The sequence below is a fragment of the Macaca fascicularis genome, chromosome 1 (genome assembly GCF_037993035.2).
Source record: "Macaca fascicularis isolate 582-1 chromosome 1, T2T-MFA8v1.1".
Lineage (NCBI taxonomy): Eukaryota > Metazoa > Chordata > Mammalia > Primates > Cercopithecidae > Macaca > Macaca fascicularis.
In genome coordinates, this window is record NC_088375.1 from 69,280,007 (window position 1) to 69,300,460 (window position 20,454).

General features: G+C 51.6%; 2 protein-coding genes across 9 annotated transcripts in view; both read right to left on the bottom strand.

The window, feature by feature from the left end:
• The window catches only part of RD3 (RD3 regulator of GUCY2D), a 62,730-nt gene extending 51,668 nt beyond the window's left edge, over positions 1 to 11,062 (bottom strand). Inside the window, exons 1-2 of one of the 3 annotated variants that reach the window (XM_065541348.2) lie at positions 10,659 to 11,055; positions 7,913 to 8,348 (exon numbers count right to left, since the gene is read on the bottom strand). In XM_065541348.2, the coding sequence (XP_065397420.1) occupies positions 8,057 to 8,348; positions 10,659 to 10,990 (624 nt within the window). In that variant the 5' untranslated portion in view covers positions 10,991 to 11,055 and the 3' untranslated portion in view covers positions 7,913 to 8,056. Of the gene's footprint in view, positions 1 to 7,912; positions 8,349 to 10,192; positions 10,326 to 10,658 lie in introns of those variants that run through there. The other 2 variants (XR_012432786.1, XM_074035799.1) reach the window with 2 other exon arrangements.
• On the bottom strand, positions 1,122 to 6,247 carry LOC135969990 (endogenous retrovirus group FC1 Env polyprotein-like). 6 transcript variants are annotated; one of them, XM_074035783.1, is made up of 4 exons: positions 6,055 to 6,247; positions 5,626 to 5,747; positions 5,511 to 5,539; positions 1,122 to 3,523 (listed from the first exon to the last, which is right to left on the bottom strand). In XM_074035783.1, exon 4 carries the CDS (start codon positions 3,157 to 3,159, stop codon positions 1,486 to 1,488), a length of 1,674 nt encoding a protein of 557 aa, XP_073891884.1. In that variant the 5' UTR covers positions 3,160 to 3,523; positions 5,511 to 5,539; positions 5,626 to 5,747; positions 6,055 to 6,247; the 3' UTR covers positions 1,122 to 1,485. The 6 variants fall into 6 exon arrangements, with proteins under 6 accessions (XP_073891884.1, XP_065397412.1, XP_065397406.1 ...); XM_065541340.2 differs by lacking the exon at positions 5,626 to 5,747; XM_065541334.2 differs by lacking the exons at positions 5,511 to 5,539; positions 6,055 to 6,247 and having other exon boundaries at positions 5,626 to 5,836.
• Positions 11,063 to 20,454: the final 9,392 nt, after the last annotated feature.

Genomic DNA, 20,454 nt, shown 5'->3' on the forward strand with positions numbered 1-20,454 from the left:
GCCAATCAACTGTTTCTTCTTGATAGTGTTGGATCAGAGGTTTCCCACCATCCTATGATTCTCCGTCCAGATTCAAGTGAAAATCCAAAAAATCTTCAAAAGGGAAGTTCAAAACCAAATCATTCAAAAAAACTTTTTTTCCACTGAGGGAATACACAGATTTCTCCCCCCCCCCCCAGTTGATTATATCTCCTCCTAGCATTTTATTTAGGCTACTATTAAGGTCCACTTGCATTTTCCGCATGTGCACTGGTAGTTGAGGGTAGACACTTTCCCCGCCCATCCCCCTCACACCCCACTTCAACCCCAGAGTGTGTGGGAAGGCCTCCTGGCCTTCCAGATTTTCCATGGGTGATCCACACATTGGGTAATCCACATACCCATCATCAAGGCCTAACCGTGTTAGAAAATGGAAGGACAAGGAAGTCTGCAGGAAGCTCTTCTAGAACATTTCACTCAGCTGCCTCAAGGTCAGTCAGGGGTTTGGGCATCGCTTTCTGGAGAAAGCCAGAGAGCAGGTGTGACCAGCTGCAGAAAGGGGCACCCTGGAATTGAGAAGCCTGGGCGCTTTAGAGGAGCATCTAAAGACCTTGGAGCTTAGCCTCTGAAAGAAGCTGTTCGGGACTGGCCACAGACCATGTGATGACATTGTGGAGTGGGGTAATGAGTAACCTACCTCCACCCCTAGCTACACTTCTTGGAGAGCAGCTGAGATTCTCATCCCAGTGCCAAGGTAAGAGATGGATCAGGCCACAGGTAGGTAGAGATGTAGCCTTTGGATCTGTCCCTTCATAGCCCAGGGTTCCAAACTCAAGAACAGACACTATTTTTGCAGGAACAGTCTCACTGTTCATGAGCAGCTGGCTGCAGTTAAAGGCAAAACAAGTGTCCCTGTCTGAGCCTCAAGTTCCACATTTACTAGCTGAAAAGAGTGGATCTAATTGTTTCTCTGGTCCCTTCCAGCTGTGCCTGCCCATAAGGCTGTGACCCGTCTGCAGTGGTGAGCTCAGCCAGTCACTAGCAAGAATGGATACCATCCAACAGGTCCCTTAGCACTGGGGATGGGGGTAGTGTTATGCCCAGACTGTTTGTTCCCCAAAGAAGACCACCAGAGTCCAGAGTCAAAGCCAAGCGGCAAGGATCTTTACTACAAGTTCGAACTTGGTCCCTCCTTTACACAGTATACAAGAGGGCCCCGAACAATGCGAGCGTTTGCTTTTTATAGCCCGAAAGTTGTAGGGGAACAAAGAAATTCTTTTGGCTCCTGCGCTTTCAGTAACCTTGAACGGCTGTCTCCTTATCGGAGACTTTCCAGGTGGTGTTTGTACTGAGCTCAGGGAGTTTGAGAGATATATGGTGGTGGGATGGGAGGATGGGATGTGTTTGTGCTAGGCTCAGGGAGTTTTGAGCCCGGGGCTGAGGAATGTGCCCAGCTCCTTTCATTCCCCCCTTCTTTTCAGGTATCTTTAGAGCCAATCTTGGGTCTTATAGATCTGATTCTGTTTCAGCGTTTACAGGTTGGTATTGGGCTCTGAGGACCATGAGTTGTACGGTGTCAAATCTCTCCCTAACAAATTGTAAAATTCTGTTAACAACACAAGGTCCTACGGTAAGCAGAAATAGTAGACTTAGCAGGGGTCCAAGGAAGGGGGCTAACAGAGAAAACATAGAGGAATTCCACCATTGGTCTGCAGCTGAAGCAAACTGCCGTGTTTTTACTTCAGTGCTTAACTTGCGTAACTGTTGGACCCGGTCCTCTACAAGTCCTGATTCATTTATGTAGAAACAACAGTCTTCTTTTAGAAATATACATGTACCACCTTTTTCTGCAGTGAGTAGGTCTAGGGCCCTCCGGTTTTGCAAGGTTACCTGAGCTAGGGACGTGAGCTGCCGCTGAAGGGAGGCAAGGGACTCAGCCGACTCCTCCATAGCAACGGCAAATTGTTGGTATAACTTGTTACTTTCTATGAGGGTGTGACCTAGGGCTCCCCCCGCCAGTCCGGCCGCAATGAAGGATGCGGTGAGGGAGATTCCTGCAATGAGGGGGAGAAATATGGCTCGTGCAGGTCTTGGTCTAGGGTCTGGGTGAATAACAGCACTAGTCCAGTTACCGGTATACCCTAGGAACTCGCCAGCAGTTAGTAGAGTCAACCGGGGAACTAATGTGACAGGGAGACATAGTAGGTTATTAACAGAAGGATTAGGTAGGTTCTTAGATAAGGTTCCATTACACCAGAAGAATATGCCTGATGGAGCCCTTAAGGTGATATTAGGGGGCGTTGCAGTGATGCTGCAGAGGCTGGAATTGGTTCCTGAGAAACAGTAGGGAAACTTTTCCCGACTGGGGTTTAGGTATAGGGGCACGTTCAGGATAGGAGCATACGAGTGGTTTCGGAGGTTGTTAGCTTGGGCAAAGGTAGAGGGTCCCCATGGCAGAGGGACAGCTGTTAGCGGTGGACGCCCTAGAGTGGCGCACAGGAAGCAGCCAGACAGGCTATGAAGTCCTGTAAGGTTAGCAAGTTCTAGTCCTTCTTGTAATAACTTTAACCAGGAGAAAGGACGTAAGTCTTGTGTTAGTCTGTTTTCCTGTTGTTGGATATTCCCGTGGACCAGGGGCAGTACTTGCACTAGGCCTCGCCACAGATAGAGGTGACTGCTAGGCCATGTGGAGGAGGGGGAGTAGTATACAGCCCCATGTTGAGGTGTGGTCCAGCGGGAGTTCCAGGGGTCTCTAACTATCCATGTATATGGAAAGTCTCTATCCCGTCTACGATAGAAGGGCCATTTAGGGTCTAACTGTTTTCTCTCTCCCCAATAACGGGGTCTGTGGATGTTACAATAGTTATAAGGACAGCCAGCATTTTGGTGCCACCAATAGTGTTTACAATTGTATTTAGTCTGATCAAACTCAAAGCATATTATTGGTGTCATAGGTTTGGCTATTTGAAAACCAGTAAAATTTAGTAGAATTGGGCTGTTGCACCCTGAGGAAGGGCAATCAGCACTGGCCAATAATTTTCCGGGCTTATGAGGTTGCCCAGGGTGGGTTCGGTTTTCATAAAGCCAGAATCTCCAGACAAAGGGATTATGAGCTGGTTTTGTGATTTCTCCAGCGGCCACTAGGGCGACTAACATTAGGGTTAGACTATCTAACTGCATGTTTGCAGTGAGCTATGCTGCCGGCGCAGGGTGAGTTTTAAGGGGTTGTTCCTAGCTCTGTCCACAGTCCACGTGTCCGGTGCTTCAGCCGCCGCCGTGATTGGTCCCAGAAGATCAGAGGTTGGGTCCACTGGCTTGACGTGGGTGTAGTGGATCTACGATGCGATGCCTTCTACCTTCAGGGCGGTGGGTGTGGTTAGGAGTACCTGGAGTGGTCCTTTTCACCTGGGTTCTAGGGTCTCTTGTCGGTGTCGCTTGACCAGGACCCAGTCTCCCGGCTGGTACGGATGGGGTGTCGGCGGGGGACCGGTCTCATATAGTTCCTTCAGCTTGGGCCAGATTTCTTGATGAATTTTCTGCAAGGCTTGTAGGGAAAACAAGAGTTCAGAGACATTTTCTGTTTCGGACTTGAGCAGATCATCTTTTAGGCCGGGAACTAAGGGTGGGGGTCTGCCATACATAATTTCATAAGGAGTAAGGCCCAGTCTGTAAGGGGTATTACGGGCCCGGAACAGAGCGTAGGGGAGAAGGACCACCCAATTAGCGCCAGTCTCCATAGTCAATTTAGTTAAGGTCTCTTTTAAGGTCCGATTCATTCTCTCTACCTGTCCTGAACTCTGGGGCCTGTAAGCGCAATGTAGTTTCCAATTTGCCCCAAGGATGGAAGCCAAATCCTGACTTACCTTAGCGACGAAGGCCGGCCTATTATCTGACCTTATCTGGACAGGGAAGCCATACCTGGGGAGGATATCTTCCAGGATTTTCTTTGCTACAACCTGAGCAGTTTCTTTCTTGGTGGGGAATGCTTCAGTCCACCCTGAAAAAGTATCTACAAAGACAAGTAAGTACCGATACCCGTATTTTCCTGGCTTTATCTCAGTAAAATCTACTTCCTAGTAGATACCGGGCCTGGTTCCCCTAAGCCTTGTTCCCGTTGTAGCCTGGGATTGGGGGTAGGCGTTGTTAAGCTGGCAGACTTTGCAACTTGTCACGATGTTGCTGGCCATCTCGGCTGTATGTCTGAATTTGAGCTTAGAGCGTCTGATCAGGTCTATTATCCGCCGAGCGCCCAGGTGGGTGGTTCGGTGGATGTGTTCTAACATTTGTTGTCCTAATTTTTCTAGTAGGATGGTTTGGTCATTAGTATCAGTCCACCACCCATTCTGGATCTGTTTCAGGGGAAGCTTGTCAATCCACTGGAGATCTTGTTCTGAATAATCAGGGAAATATGGCAAGTCCCGGGGGCCCGGGTCAGGGAGCTGGAGTGCAAGGAGTTGGCTGGGAGTCTTCGCCACCTTTCTTGCAGTTTGGTCCGCTAGAAAGTTGCCTTGAGCAGTTGGAGTAGTTAGTTTCTGATGCCCTGGGCAATGCACAATGGCTAACTTTTCTGGCCTCCATAGGGCTGTTAGCAGGGCTAGGATTTCTTGCTTGTTTTTTATTTCTTTTTTTTCAGCCGTTAGTAACCCCCGCTCCCTGTAAATGGCCCCATGTATATGCGCTGTTGCAAAAGCATATCGGCTGTCTGTATATACCGTCAGCTTTTTCTCCGCCCTTAAGGTAAGAGCTTGGGTGAGCACTATTAGTTCGGCCTTCTGGGCCGATGTCCCCGGGGGCAGGGGTTCCGCCCAGATTACCTCAGTCTCTGAAGTTACTGCCGCTCCAGCGTATCTCTGGCCCTGATGCATGAAGCTGCTCTTATCAGTGAACCAGACGAGGTCGGCGTCAGGAAGTGGGCGATCCTGCAGGTCTTCTCGAACTCCGTGCACCTGAGCTAGTACCTCGGTGCAGTCGTGGAGTGGGGCGTCCAGGTCCAGGTTGGGCAGTAGCGAGGCAGTCTCTTACCTAGTGGCCAGCCTCCTTGCAGTAGGCATATTGGTCTTTTTTCAGATTATTATGCCTGGGGGGGCCGCCTAGGTTGGGTGTACTCTGGCTGTAGATGTTCTTTCTGTACTACTGCTGCCAGGACCTTGGTCATTTTTTTTTTTTTTTTTAGTGGCCTTAAATTGCCTTTTTTTCTGGAGTATCTCTGTTATTATAAACCTGCTGGGCTATCTGAAGGAGGTTTTGAATCCGCTTTCCTTCCAAGTCTTCTAATTTCTGGAGTTTTCTTTTAATATCTGGGGCTGCCTGATTTACGAATGACATTACAATAGCTGCCTGACTTCCTGGAGCCTCTGGATCTATGGGGGTGTACTGTCTAAAAGCTTCCATTAATCTTTCTAAGTAGGTGGCTGGGCTCTCTGTCTTTCCCTGCAGAATAGAATATACTTTAGCCAAATTAGTGGGCTTGCGAGCAGCTGCCCGGAGACCTGCCATTAGAGTCTGGCGATAAAGGTGTAGCCGTCCCTTACCTTCTGCCGTGTTGTAGTCCTATGCCGGCCTGGTCAGAGGAAAGGTTGCGTTTATGAGGTCAGGGTTAGCAGTCGGTTGACCGTCGTCCCCCGGGACCAGCTTTCCAGCTTTTACCTGTATTCCCTCTCGCTCCTCCGTGGTAAACAAGATTCGGAGGAGCTGCTGACAATCATCTTAAATGGGCTGGTGGGTGAACATGACACTATCCAGTAAAGCCAGTAAATCTTTGGGGTTGTCTGAAAACCGAGCACTCTGAGCCTTTTAGTTATACAGATCACTGGTGGAGAATGGCCAGTACTGGAGCTTGGGGATTCCTGTGTCATCTGGGGGTTTTATTTCCCGAAGGGGTAAAGCCACCGTGGAGTCAGGCGGCTGGGGGGGGGGGGGGGCCTAGTCCGCGAAGTGCGCCCTCGCGTCCGCCCCCCCAGCCTTTTAAAGTTACTTTCCCTTTCAGCGAGCCCGCCTCCCCTCCGCCTGCTCTGTCCCTCTATCTCTCTCTCTAATCTTTCCGTTTCTGTCTAAATCTTTGATTGACATACTTACAGGGTCTTTTCTTTAAGTTTCTATCTTATTCGCGCGCGCTTTCTCTCTCTGTCTCTCTGTCATCCCGTGTCCTTTCTCCTTTATACTCAGTCTTTTTCTCTGACTCTCCACGTCTGCCGTTTTCTCCCCTTTCTCTTTCCGATTTCCCTTCTCACTTTCTCCTTTTCCCATCTCTATGGTCTCTCTCTCACTTATTTTCTTTTCTTTTTAGTCTCACTTTCTGTGTCTCTTTTTGTAAAGGAATGTGGGTTGGAATCCCTGTAAAGGAAATCCGCGCTGGAAGCCGGGAGCCCGGGGACCGGGGCCGCGAGCGCGCGCCGGAAGCCGGGAGCCCGGGGACCGGGGCCGCGAGCGCGCGCCGGAAGCCGGGAGCCCGGGGACCGGGGCCGCGAGCGCGCGCCGGAAGCCGGGAGCCCGGGGACCGGGGCCGCGAGCGCGCGCCGGAAGCCGGGAGCCCGGGGACCGGGGCCGCGAGCGCGCGCCGGAAGCCGGGAGCCCGGGGACCGGGGCCGCGAGCGCGCGCCGGAAGCCGGGAGCCCGGGGACCGGGGCCGCGAGCGCGCGCCGGAAGCCGGGAGCCCGGGGACCGGGCCCGGGGGCGCGCCGGAAGCCCGGAGCCCGGGGACCGGGGCAATTTAGACGGCGAGCGCGCACCCGGGGACCGGGGCAATTCAGACGGCGAGCGCGCACCCGGGGACCGGGGCAATTCAGACGGCGAGCGCGCACCCGGGGACCGGGGCAATTCAGACGGCGAGCGCGCACCCGGGGACCGGGGCAATTCAGACGGCGAGCGCGCACCCGGGGACCGGGGCAATTCAGACGGCGAGCGCGCACCCGGGGACCGGGGCAATTCAGACGGCGAGCGCGCACCCGGGGACCGGGGTCAGATTCAGACTGCGAGCGCGCACCCGGGGACCGGGGTCAGATTCGGCTGTTGCCCAGATTGCGAACCCGCTCCGGCAACTCAGATCGCAATTTAAATCAGAAGAGAGCCAGGGGACGTCTCCCACCGGTCTCCACTGGCTGTCCTATAGCGCGTCCGCCAGGACTGTGCCAGCCTCAGTTTCAGACCTCGCGAGTCAGAGATTCAGATTCAGAACAGACACACAGACACAGACAGACAAACGGAGACGAGCCAGCTCACCTATCAGTAGATCGATCCTAGCAGATCCGTTGACCAGGGGTCTGGTGGGCTTGGGGAATCCCGGACGAGCCCCCAGATGTTATGCCCAGACTGTTTGTTCCCCAAAGAAGACCACCAGAGTCCAGAGTCAAAGCCAAGCGGCAAGGATCTTTACTACAAGTTCGAACTTGGTCCCTCCTTTACACAGTATACAAGAGGGCCCCGAACAATGCGAGCGTTTGCTTTTTATAGCCCGAAAGTTGTAGGGGAACAAAGAAATTCTTTTGGCTCCTGCGCTTTCAGTAACCTTGAACGGCTGTCTCCTTATCGGAGACTTTCCAGGTGGTGTTTGTACTGAGCTCAGGGAGTTTGAGAGATATATGGTGGTGGGATGGGAGGATGGGATGTGTTTGTGCTAGGCTCAGGGAGTTTTGAGCCCGGGGCTGAGGAATGTGCCCAGCTCCTTTCAGTAGGGGAGGGGATGGGGGTAGGGGAGTGAATGGGACATCCCTGAAATTGGGGTGAGAATCTAGGTCTTGCAAAAAGGCAGGGCAACTGTCCCCTTTTAGACAGAAGCAGGAGATGAGGATGGGGCAATGGTCTGTCTTTCAAAACCTTGAATCTGCCAGTTAGGGAAGGGGCTACTCCCGCAGACTCGCGCAGGAGAGGGTGAAGGCGGTGCCGCTCTACGACCTGACTCGGCTTTGTGGCCAGAGGAGGAAGATGGAGCTTCATTTTACAGCAGCGTCTTGGGATGCGGCCGCCTCTTGGGTCTCCTCTTCAGGGCTAGGTGAGGAGGTTCCAGGGCCCGGCGCTCCAGTCACCGGCCTATCACTCCCCCTGCAGACGGCTCCGCTTCTGGGCAGGGGAGCGGCCGCGATCAGTTGGTTTTGGGCGCCCGGAATTCGGGCATGCTCCAGGACCGCAGTGGCGGCGGCGCGTCCCGCTCCACGTCCTCGGAGATGGTCCTGATGTCGCTGGCGAAGGGGGAGATGCGCGCGCGGGTCTTGAAGGTGGCCAGGCTGCCGCGGGGCCGCAGGCTCCACTGGCGCGTCAGCTTGTGGGCCTCCTCTTCCTGCTTCATCCTCTCCAGAACCTCCTGCAGCACCGAGCGGAAAATCTGGGACACCTCCTGCACCTCGGGCTCCTGCTCCGCCAGCAGCTGCCGGAACCTGGGGGGGAGGGGAGGGCGCTGGGGCCATTCATCCACAACAGCGGGCCTGGCACCCCGGGGCGTCTAACCCCGAGGGGCTGCCCGTGCATCCTCGTGGCCAGTTAGTCCACTCCACCCTGCTCCTGAAGCGAATCAGGAACCACCCCACGTTGCTACTGATTCAACTAATCCTAAATTCAAATCTCAGCCCTGCCACCTCTGGCCTCCATTGGCCTTAGCCTCCTCGTCTGTAATCTGAGATGACAGCTGCCTTTTTGTGAGCTATAATGAACTAAGGTATGTAAAGATCCTGACACTTACCTAAGGTTGTTGATGATACAGCATTAAGGGGAGCCCTTTGCAGTGGCAGCCTTACTGATGGGAGGCCTTCTGGCTAGGCCGCTCCTGTCTCTTCTCCACCCCCTGGCCAGCATGATCTTTCTGAAACCTATATCTGATTATGTCACTGCCCCCGTGCTATTCCTTCCAGGTGCGCTGTTTGCCATGCACAGGGGTCCCCTGATACTTCCCTGGAAGACTCTGCACATCAGCTGGGAAGAATCACTTGTGGCCCCAACATGTCCCAGGTTCTCCCAAGGCCCTGTGTGATTTCCCAAGCTGTTTACTCTGCCTAGGCTATCTTTGCTTAGAGCTCACGAGTTAATGCTGGCAAGTCTATTTAATACCAGGTTTCCTCCACCAGATTGAGAGTCAGGACTTCTCAGCAGTGACATGAGACCGGAAATGAGACAGGACAATCATGACCTGTGTGCACTCAGTCTTCCCCCTCACTTTTGAGGTTTCATTTGCCAGCCCAGGTGCCCTTTTCAGCAGCTCCACCCCATGACCCACCCCTGTCCCCAGGTGCTTCTGGAATAGATAGGCTTTGGGAGGCTTCTGCAGTCCAGATTCAGAAAGCTGGGGGAGGGTAAGGTTCTCCACCCGGAGGAAAAAAGGGGTGGGGTGATAAAAGCTCTACAGAAACCAAGGAGTGTGGACGGGGCTGAAGAAGGTGAATGGGGCTGAAGGAGAGGAGTTTTTAAAGAGAATTTCAAAGAAAAAGGTGTACAATAAATGCATGTTAGTTAAAGGGATGGGTGAGGGAAGATTTTGGGAGACTAACAGGAATGTTAAGATGTTTTATTGTGGATTTATATTCCTTTACAAAGAGAAATGTAGATAAAGAACTTGAGTTATTTTGAAATTACTCGATGCTTCTTTGAGAACAGCACTGATTCTTCTGAGACAGGACCATGTGGTCACAGCTTCGGTAGGATCACATTTAAATTCAAGGAACATAGTTGTACCCAAGCTCTAAATGTGCAGTGCCCCAGAATTCTGTCTGAACCCCTCCTACACACTCTCTCACACACACTCTCTCACACACACTCACACACACACACTCACACACACACACACACACACACTCTCACACACACACTCACACACACTCACACACACTCACACACACACTCTCTCACACGCACTTTCATACACACACTCACACACTCACACACACACTCACACACACTCACACACTCTCTCACACACTCTCACACACACTCTCTCACACACACTCACACACACACACACGCTCACACACACACTCACACTCTCACACACACTTTCATACACACTCACACACACTCTCTCACACACACTCTCACACACATACTCTCTCTCACACTCACACACTCACACACACACACTCTCATACACACACACACACTCTCTCACACACACTCTCATACACACACACTCACACACTCTCATACACACACACTTTCTCACACACACTCTCACACACACTCTCATACACACACACACTTTCTCACACACACTCTCACACACACTCTCATACACACACACACACATACACACACACTCATCTGTGGGCAGACTAGCATGAAAGCTAACATAAGCTAGGATAATTAAGAATCTGATTTTGGAGAAATGTCTGAGAAAACTTCTCCAAGAAGGTAATATTGAAGGTAAACTGACGAAAGAAAAGAAGCCAGGTAAGTTAAAATCCAGGACAATAACAATCTGGGCAAGGAGAAGAGAAAACTCAAGGGTATTGTGTTCTCTTGAATCAAAACTCACACGCCTCCAGGAGCAGCCTTTTGCATCCTGCCTCCTGCTGGACCCCCAACCCTAGCCCAGCGTTTCATGGTCTCTTTCAGATTCCTTTTCCCCTCTTGCTCCTTCTAACAGGTAACTAGGTCATCCAGGCTCCCTGGCTCTAGTCCTGGTGGCTTCAGGCCCCTGCCACTGCAGCCACCTTTCCTGGAGCCTGCAGCCCAGCAGGGATCCCCATCCCAGTGCTCACCTGAGGATGGCAGGCCCACAATAGGATGGGTGGATCTTAACGCAGACATCCTCCAGCTGCAGCCGCTCACTGGGGCTGAGGTCATAGGTGGGCCGGGGTGTGCTGGCCAGCCAGCTGTAGTCCACACCGGTGCAGACCTTCCTGACCGCAGTGCTGCGCTCCCGCTGCTGCCTCTCAGCCTCTCGCATCTGCCCGGTCAGCTCCATCATAAGTGTCTCCAGCACCATCTCAGCAGGGCTCCTGGAGGACAGTCGGGATGGGGCCTCGTTCCACCGAAGCCATGAGATGAGAGACATAGCCCCTGGCCCTGCTGAGACAGGACAGGTGTGCATCTTTCCTGGGCCCCTCTGTTAGGGTGGGGAACCTGGGAACCCAAGGGGGAGAGAGGAGAGCTGGGACCCAGGGGAGAAGACCTGCTCCGCCCTAACAGCTGAGTGGCCTCAAGTAGGTGGCTTAATTTCCCTGAGCAATCATTTATAATTCTGTAAGACAAGATAGGGCTGTTGTGCCGGGCGCGGTGGCTCACGCCTATAATCCCAGCACTTTGGGAGGCTGAGGCCGGCGGATCACGAGGTCAGGAGGTCAAGACCATCCTGGCTAACACGGTGAACCCCATCTCTACTAAAAATACAAAAAATTAGCCAAGTGTGGTGGTGGGCACCTGTAGTCCCAGCTACCCTGGAGGCTGAGGCAGGAGAATGGCGTGAACCCGGGAGGCAGAGCTTGCAGTGAGCCGAGATCGTGCCACTGCACTCCAGCCTGGGCGACAGAGCGAGACTCCATTTCAAAAAAACAAAAACAAAAACAAAAATAAAAACAAAAAACATAGGGCTGTTGTGAGAAGCAGCTGTGAATAAACTTTGTACACTGTAGGCATCACATAAAAGTAAGAGACTCTTGTGGTTATGATCCTTAAAGCATCTCCAGGATTGTGCCCAGAGAAAGGGCCTCCTGAATCCCCACTTACTCCCAACAAAGCAGGAAACATATGGACTATGGCTGAGCACAAGCTTTCCCTATGATTTAAGGGGAACACATACACACACTCACACACTCACATACACACACACACACTCAGAACAGATACATCCTATGTCAGTGTACCAGGAAAACACCCTCAGTTTTTAAATGCCTCCAGCCTATTGACGAAAGACACAGAATTCTATGGGGTTGGCCAGCCGTGGTGGCTCACGCCTGTAATCCCAACACTTTGGGAGGTCAAGGCGGGAAGATCACCTGAGGTCAGGAGTTCAAGACAAGCCTGACCAACGTGAAGAAACCCTGTCTCTACTAAAAATACAAAATTAGCCAGGCATGGTGGCGCATGCCTGTAATCCCAGCTACTCGGGAGGCTGAGGCAGGAGAATTGCCTGAACCCAGGAGGCAGAGGTTGCAGTCAGCTGAGATCATGCCATTGCACTCCAGCCTGGGCAACAAGAGCAAAACTCTGACTCAAAAAAAAAAAAAAAAAAGAACTGTATGGGATTAACATTAACCTGAAAAAAACCAACTTACCCACCATTCATTCATTCATTCAGCATTAATCAAGTACTGTGTACACATCTGTGGAGGGACATAAACACGAAAGGATGCCAGGATCCTGCTCTCCAGGAAAGGCAATATTTATTGAGTAAATGCTGCAACATCAATGGAGAGAGGGAACTCTGCTGGTGAAGCACAGAGTCAGCACTGATGTGGGAGGGGAAGGAGTGACCCTAGACAGTGAAAGGGGCCAGAGTGGGCTGAGAAGTGAGTGCGAGCTTCAGACATGTGGGCTGATGGAGAAGGGGTCCCAGGTGGAGACAGGATCCGGCCATAGAACAAGGTGAGACAGCTGGAGGTATGACAGCAGTGAGCCTAACTCATCATGGAGCCCCCACATGGGCCTGATCAATACAAGTTTGGTGAAGGACAGACCGAGTAGATGAATGAATGAGTGAATGAATGAATGGGTGAATGAGCTACTCCATGACCTGTCAGATGTAGTCTGTGATTCTGACCACAGTGAAGGGAAATAACATTCCCGAGCTAAAGCCTGAAGTGGGTCTTCAAGGTGCCCCACTTCCCCTTTCTGCACTTTTCTCTCTCCAAGAAGTTCCCCCTTCCATGCACCAATGATCCCATTTCTGCTTAGACCCTCCATATGCAGAGAAAAGAGGTCAGATGAACTCAGTCTCAACATCCTGGTGGTGAGGGAGGTGACACATCCCTAGGACACTTGCATTTTTAGGCCACCTGTTGTGGGAAGTCAGGGACCCCAAATGGAGGGACCAGCTGAAGCCACGGCAGAAGAACATAAATTGTGAAGATTTCATGGACATTTATTAGTTCCCCAAATTAATACTTTTATAATTTCTTTTTTTTTTTTTTTTTTTTTTTTTTTTGACGCGGAGTCTTGCTCTGTGCCCCAGGCTGGAGTGCAGTGGCCCGATCTCGGCTCACTGCAAGCTCCGCTGCCCCGGGTTCACGCCATTCTCCTGCCTCAGCCTCCCGAGTAGCTGGGACTATAGGCGCCCGCCACCTCGCCCGGCTAATTTTCTTGTATTTTTAGTAGAGACGGGGTTTCACCGTGTTAGCCAGGATGGTCTCGATCTCCTGACCTCATGATCCGCCCGTCTCGGCCTCCCAAAGTGCTGGGATTACAGGCTTGAGCCACCGCGCCCGGCTATAATTTCTTACACCTATCTTTACGGTAATCTCTGAACATAATTTGTGAAGATTTCATGGACACATCACTTCCCCAATCAATACCCTTGTGTTTCCTCTGCCTATCTTTACTTTAGTCTCTTAACGCCGTCATCTTTTTTTTCTTTTTTCTTTTTTTTTTTTTTTTGAGACGGAGTCTCGCTCTGTCGCCCAGGCTGGAGTGCAGTGGCCGGATCTCAGCTCACTGCAAGCTCCGCCTACCGGGTTCACGCCATTCTCCTGCCTCAGCCTCCCGAGTAGCTGGGACTACAGGCACCCGCCACCTCGCCCGGCTAGTTTTTTGTATTTTTTAGTAGAGACGGGGTTTCACCGTGTTAGCCAGGATGGTCTCGATCTCCTGACCTCGTGATCCGCCCGTCTCGGCCTCCCAAAGTGCTGGGATTACAGGCTTGAGCCACCGCGCCCGGCCAATCCCGTCATTTTAAGCTGAGGAGGATGAATGTCGCCTCAGGACCCTGTGATTGTATCAACTGCACAAATTGTTTGTAGAGCATATGTGTTTGAACAATATGAAATCTGGACATCTTAAAAAAAGAACAGGATAACAGCGATGTTCAGGGAACAAGAGAGGTAACTTTGGACTGGCCACAGGTGAGCCGAACGGAACAGAGCTATATTTCTCCTCTTTCATAAGCAAATAGGAGAAATATCGCTGAATTCGTTTTCTCAGCAAGAAACATCCCCGAGAAAGAGAATGGGCCCTGAGGGCAGGCCTATAGACGGCCCCTTTTAAGGCATCCCATCTTTTATGGTCGAAGCCGAAGGGATGAAATAAGCCCCGGTCTCCTGTAGCGCTCCCAGGCTTATTAGGACGAGGAAAATTCTTGCCTAATAAATTGTGGTCAGACAGGTTACCTGCTCTCAAACCCTGTTTCCTGATAAGATGTTATCAATGACAATGCGTGCCCGGAACTTCATTAGCAATTTTAATTTCACCTCATCCGGTGGTCATGTGATCTCGCCCTGCCTCCATTTGCTTTGTGATATTTTATTACCTTGTGAAGTATGTGATCTCTGTGACCCACACCCTATTCGTGCACTCCCTCCCCTTTTGAAAATCGCTGATAAAAATTTGCTGGTTTTGCCGCGCAAGGAACATCACTGATCCTGCCGACATGTGATGTCTCCCCCCAACACCCAGCTTTAAATTTCTCTCTCTTGTGCTCTTTCCCTTTATTTCTCAACCCAGCCGAGACACTTAGGAAATAGAAAAGAACCCACGTTAAACATCGGGAGCGGGTTCTCCCGATAGCCACCCTCCCACCACCCTGCACCCCAGTGCTTAATCCAGAGAAATGAATTGTTAAGGTAAATAATCAGACCAAAGGAGAATATTATGATGGGGTAGCAGCAGCCTTCTGGAAGGCCACACCTAAATCCCTACTTAAGATGGAGATTTGAATGACCAACTCCTTTAGCAACCAACAGAATTAAGAAATCTGAAAACAGGCCAGGCGATGCCTGATGCCTGTAATCCCAGTGAAAGGACACAAAGATAGATGTGTACCTGCCCCCCACCCGCTACACCCTTGTTCTGCTCTCTAATCTTTGCACATACCAGAGATTTCGTAAGTTCTGTGAGTACCTGGTTTTCTGCACGTACCAGAGATTTTGTTTTGCACATACCAGAGATTTTGTAAGTTCTGAGGCAAGGTCACAAGACGTGTTTAAGTAAGATAAACTCTTGCTGCCATAAACCTGCTCTCCCGCCTCAAAGTTTGAACCAAAATATCAGAAATGGCAGGAACCAATCATAGTTAGCCAAATCGCCTTGTTCAAACACTAGCCAATCATATATCTGATTTGTATAATAACTCTATGCCCACTTTTCTTAGACTATATAACATTGTTCGGAGCTGAGTGGGGGAGCTCTCCTGCCCGTCTCGTTTCACGAGCGAAGGAGAGTTCCGGGTTCGAACCTGTAATAAAGATCCTTGCTGCTTAGCTTTGACTCTGGACTCTGGTGGTCTTCTTCGGGGAATAAACGGTCTGGGCATAACAACATAAGCTAACAAACTATTAAATAAAGCGTGTTCCATTTCCTTCCTTGTCAACCACACCTTCCTAACAATGTGGAGGAGGAGATTCAGACAGCATTCTTGGACTCCTCAGAGTTTTCTGGCACATGGAGGTGGGTTGGGACAGCTCCCGGCCCTCAGCCAGCCTCCCTCTCTTCCCCGCTCCGTTTCATCCCACATGGTAAGGGGCCTTGCAAACACGTGTGGGGACACCCCAGCTTTCACCTCCAAGACCCAGCCACACCCCCGCAACCAGCCACCTCTTTGCCACCCTCTGACTTAGGGTTTCTCACTGGCAGTGCCATCTGCCCTGCTCAGTGGCCCCTTCTGTGGGGAAGTAGGTGGGCGACTGTCTGGCAGGGAATTCTGATTTCGGTCTCTAAGCCTGATCTCGAAGGGAAGTGCCCACAGGGTGGCATGTCTACTGGACCCCCAGACGCCTCACCTCGAGGCAGAGTAAGGCCAGAAGCAAGCCCAAGTACATTCTGGGGTGCAGCCTGTATGGGGTCCTGCTTTGCTGGGCTTAAGTCTCCCGACCTGAGCTGGCCGCTAGAAAAGGTGCTTTGTCACCCGCCTCTCCCAACTCCAGATGGCAGGGGCTGAGTGGGATGATCCCACCTGAGTCCTGAATTTTGTGGGCTCTGAGCCTCTTTGGCCAAGGTGAAGGGTCTCACAGGGGAGGAGGGTGTCCTGAGTCACCTCCTTCCCGTCCCCTCACTCCCCGCAACTCTGGCCAGGACTGGAAGCTTTGGCAGAGACAAGATTTCTGCTGGTGCTATTTCTGTCCCTGGTGCCAGCTGCTCCCCCAGAAGGCTCTTCAGTGGGTCCGATTAAGTTCTTAAGGGCAAAGGAGGGAGGGAGAGAGAGGGAGGAAGAACAGAGACAGAGAGGCAGGTGGGCAGGCTAGACAGACTCCAGAGGGTGCCGCCTTATCCCAGGGTATGCCCAGAACCTGAACCTCGGCTGAGACTGGGAAGGACGTGGTGCCTGGGGGAGGTCTGTTAAACAATAGCAAGAGCAACCTTCGCTAAGTATCTGGCACAATTTGCTACACCGCCTGGCTCCAGATTCACCACTGTGGCAGAGCCAACTCCTCAGTGTAAGCCCCGAGGCCCCCACACTTGGCTCACCACCTGGTGAGTGGCAGTGCCATGGTGTCCTCAGAGTCTTCCTGTGATGAATGGTTCCTACTCTGTCAATGGCACTTATAACCAGCCTCAACCACACTAACACTGATTGAATCCTTGTTTTAAAAAATTAGGATAGGCCAGGCACGATGTCTCATGCCCGTAATCCCAGCACTTTGGGAAGTTTGAGTTCAGGAGTTCGAGACCAGCCTGGGCAACATGGTGAAACTCCATCTCTACCAAAAATATAAAAAAATTAGCCAGGTGACGTGGCACGCGCCTCTAGTCCCAACTACTCGGGAGGCTGAGGTGGGAGGATAACTTGAGCCTGGGAGGTAGTGGTTGCAGTGAGTTGAGATCGCGCCACTGCACTTCAGCCTGAGTGACAGAGTGAGACCCCCATCTCAAAAAAAAAAAAAAAAAAAAAAAGGAGGAGACACCCTTTATCAAGTTAGGAAAGATCCCCTTCTTTATATTTAAAAGAAAAAAATGGCCGGGCGCGGTGGCTCACGCCTGTAATCCCTGCACTTTGGGAGGCCGAGGCGGGCGGATCACGAGGTCAGTAGATCGAGACCATCCTGGCTAACACGGTGAAACCCCGTCTCTACTAAAATACAAAAAAAATTAGCCGGGCGCGGTGGCGGGCGCCTGTAGTCCCAGCTACTCCGGAGGCTGAGGCAGGAGAATGGCGCGAACCCGGGAGGCGGAGCTTGCAGTGAGCCGAGATGGTGCCACTGCACTCCAGCTTGGGCGACAGAGTGAAGACTCCGCCTCAAAAAAAAAAAAAAAAAAAAAAGAAAAAAATGCTGGGTGTGGTGGCTCACACCTATAATCCCAGCACTTTGGGAGGCCAAGGTGGGTGGATCACCTCAGGTCAGGAGTTTGAGACCAGCCTGGGCAACACAGTGAAACCCCACCTCTACTAAAAATACAAAAATTAGCCGGGGGCGGTGGTGGGCACCTGTAATCCCAGCTACTCAGGAGGCTGAGGAGGAAGAATTGCTTGAACCTGGGAGGCAGAGGTTGCAGTGAGCCAAGATCGCACCACTGCATTCCAGCCTGGGTGACAGAGAGCGACTCCGACTCAAACAAAAAAAAATTAGGATAGCTGAGGAAATTTGAATATGAGCTGGATGTTAGAAAATGATCCATGGGGCCAGGCACGGTGGCTCACGCCTGTAATCCCAGCCCTTTAGGGGGCCGAGGCGGGTGGATCACCAGTGGTCAGGAGTTCCAGACCAGCCTGGCCAACATGGTGAAACCCCGTCTCTACTAATAATACAAAAATCAGCCAGGCGTGATGGTGCACGCCTGTAATCCTGGCTACTTGGGAGGCTGAAGCAGGAGAATGGCTTGAACCCAGGAGGCCAAGGTTGCCGTGAGCCCAGAGTGCAGCATTGCACTCCAGCCTGGGTGACAAGAGCGAAACTCTGTCTCCAAAAAAAGAAAAAAAAAAAAAAAACAAAAAACGATCTGTGGAATACTGGCCAATAGCTCAATCTTAGGAGGTGTTGAAGTGTTTACGAGTGTCTACAATATCTTAGATTCAAATAGTTCAGAAAACGTTACATAAATTTGTATACACACACCCCATAAACAGGGTGTTGGGGCTCAGAAACTAATATCCCAAGATATGGCATTGCATATGCTGAGCTGAAGAAGCCTCCTGGTCTCTCTGGCCCTCCCCATGGCCACTGTCTCTTCCAAAGCCCTTTGTCTGCCTAAGATCCAGATCCACCAAAGGGAACAATGTTTTTTTTCTTCCCTTAAGACTGAGAACGAGCCCCCACCTGAACAGACCTTCTCACAGGATAATGTACAAGTTCATTTTTGATCCCTTCCCCATTCATTCTCCCTAGTAATCCTCTCACCAGAACTGCTCTTCTCCCCCTCCCGTAACTCGCTTTGCCAGGGTGGTAGGTATATACGCTTCCGAACCCCAGTGTGGGGTGAGCAGTGCCTCTGTGATTCTCCCCATGTATGCATTCGTGATAAATGTGTACGCCTTTTCTCCAATTAATCAGCCTTTCTTGAGGTGATTTTTAAGTGAAACTTCATAGGGCCAAGCCCTTGGCCCCTACAAGGGCAAATATGGCAAAATATTAGCAATTGTTGTATCTGGGGAATATTGATGGATATTTATTGCATATTTCTGCATGTTTATGCATATTCACAGTTTAAAAGTTGGAAAAACTCTACCTCAAAATTCACTTGTTCAGGAAGCCTTCCTGATTCACTCTACCTGACGGCCTGCGTTGTTCCTAGGGACTCCTGCTTGCAGTTCCTATTCTGCTCATTTCTGCTGCTGTGCCTTTCTCCACCCACCAGCCTGGGCATTGAGGCCTTGCACAGTGGCGTGTGCGGGGAGGGCCTAGGGCCTGGAGACTGAAGCGCAGGGCTGAGTTCTCATCTGGTCACTCGCTGACCTGCCTGTCGCTGTGCTAGGTGCTGGGACTCCCTCAAGGAGTGTACACTCAAGAGAGGGAGGAAAACAAGCAGACAGGCAATTGCGATGCCGCGAAAGGCACAGCTCTCCTGAATGGAAGGGGACTCCTAGGCCTCAGCTGTATAATTAGCGCAGGGTGTGCCCAGGAAGTACCCGCCCACTATTCTCTGCATAATCGCTACAGCTCATTAACTAGTGAGGCCTTGGTTTCTGCATTTATAATACGGTGTTCAGACGCCAGCTCAGCCCACTCCACAGGGTTCCTCTGAGACTCGGGTGGGAGACAATATATGAAAACATTTGGTAAACTATAAAAATCCTGTGCAAGGCCGGGCGCGGTGGCTCAAGCCTGTAATCCCAGCACTTTGGGAGGCCGAGACGGGCGGATCACGAGGTCAGGAGATCGAGACCATCCTGGCTGACACGGTGAAACCCCGTCTCTACTAAAAAATACAAAAAACTAGCCGGGCGAGGTGGCGGGCGCCTGTAGTCCCAGCTACTCGGGAGGCTGAGGCAGGAGAATGACGTGAACCCGGGAGGCGGAGCTTGCAGTGAGCTGAGATCCGGCCACTGCACTCCAGCCTGGGTGGCAGAGCGAGACTCCGTCCCAAAAAAAAAAAAAAAAAAAAATCCTGTGCAGTGATCAGGGGTTGTAATTCTTATGACACAATCAGGTGGCTAAAAAGTTCACCTGGAGGCCGCGTGCGGTGCCTCACGACTGTAATCCCAGCACTTTGGGAGGCTGAGGCAGGCAGATCACTTGAGGCCAGGAATTTGAGACCAGCCTGGCCAATATGGTGAAACCCCATCTCTACTAAAAATACAAAAATTAGCCAGGTGTGGCAGCGGGTGCCTGTAATCCAGCTACTCAGGAGGCTGAGGCATGAGAATTGATTGAACCTGGGAGGTGGAGGCTGCAGTGAGCCAAGATGTTGCCACTGCACTCCAGCCTAGGCGACAAAACAAGACTCTGTCAAAAAAAAAAAAAAAAAAAACCCACCTGTAAAGAGGTCTTGAAGGCTCTGTAGAGAGCAAACAGATGACCAAATCCAATGATGACACAAAACGAGAAGAAAAGAAATGAAAGCCAGCTAGGAGCATGGGCTGGACTCTGCTTGTTAAGACCCCTATCCACCTTGGGGTCCTCGGTAAGAATCTTTGGGCTGCGTTTCCCTCCTTTGTCTGGGAGCCAGCGTGGGGACAGAGTTGCTGCTGTTCATTGACACATACAGGCCTTCTGTTCCCTCTCCCCATATTCCTGGGGCCTGGGGTCCAGTACCCTCCCCACTCTCACCCCCACTCACCACCTCCACTGCTTTTGACCTCAGATGCATGCTGGGCGGCCTGGCTGCACCCCCACTCCGCCTCTGCTTGATCACCAGCTCAGGTGGAGCAGGCTGGGCTTGGGGAGACAGCGCAGCCTTCAGCAGAGAAAACCTGAATTCAGTTCCTACGCCCTTCCCCTCCCGCATAGCTACCTGTGTCCAAGTCACCTTCAT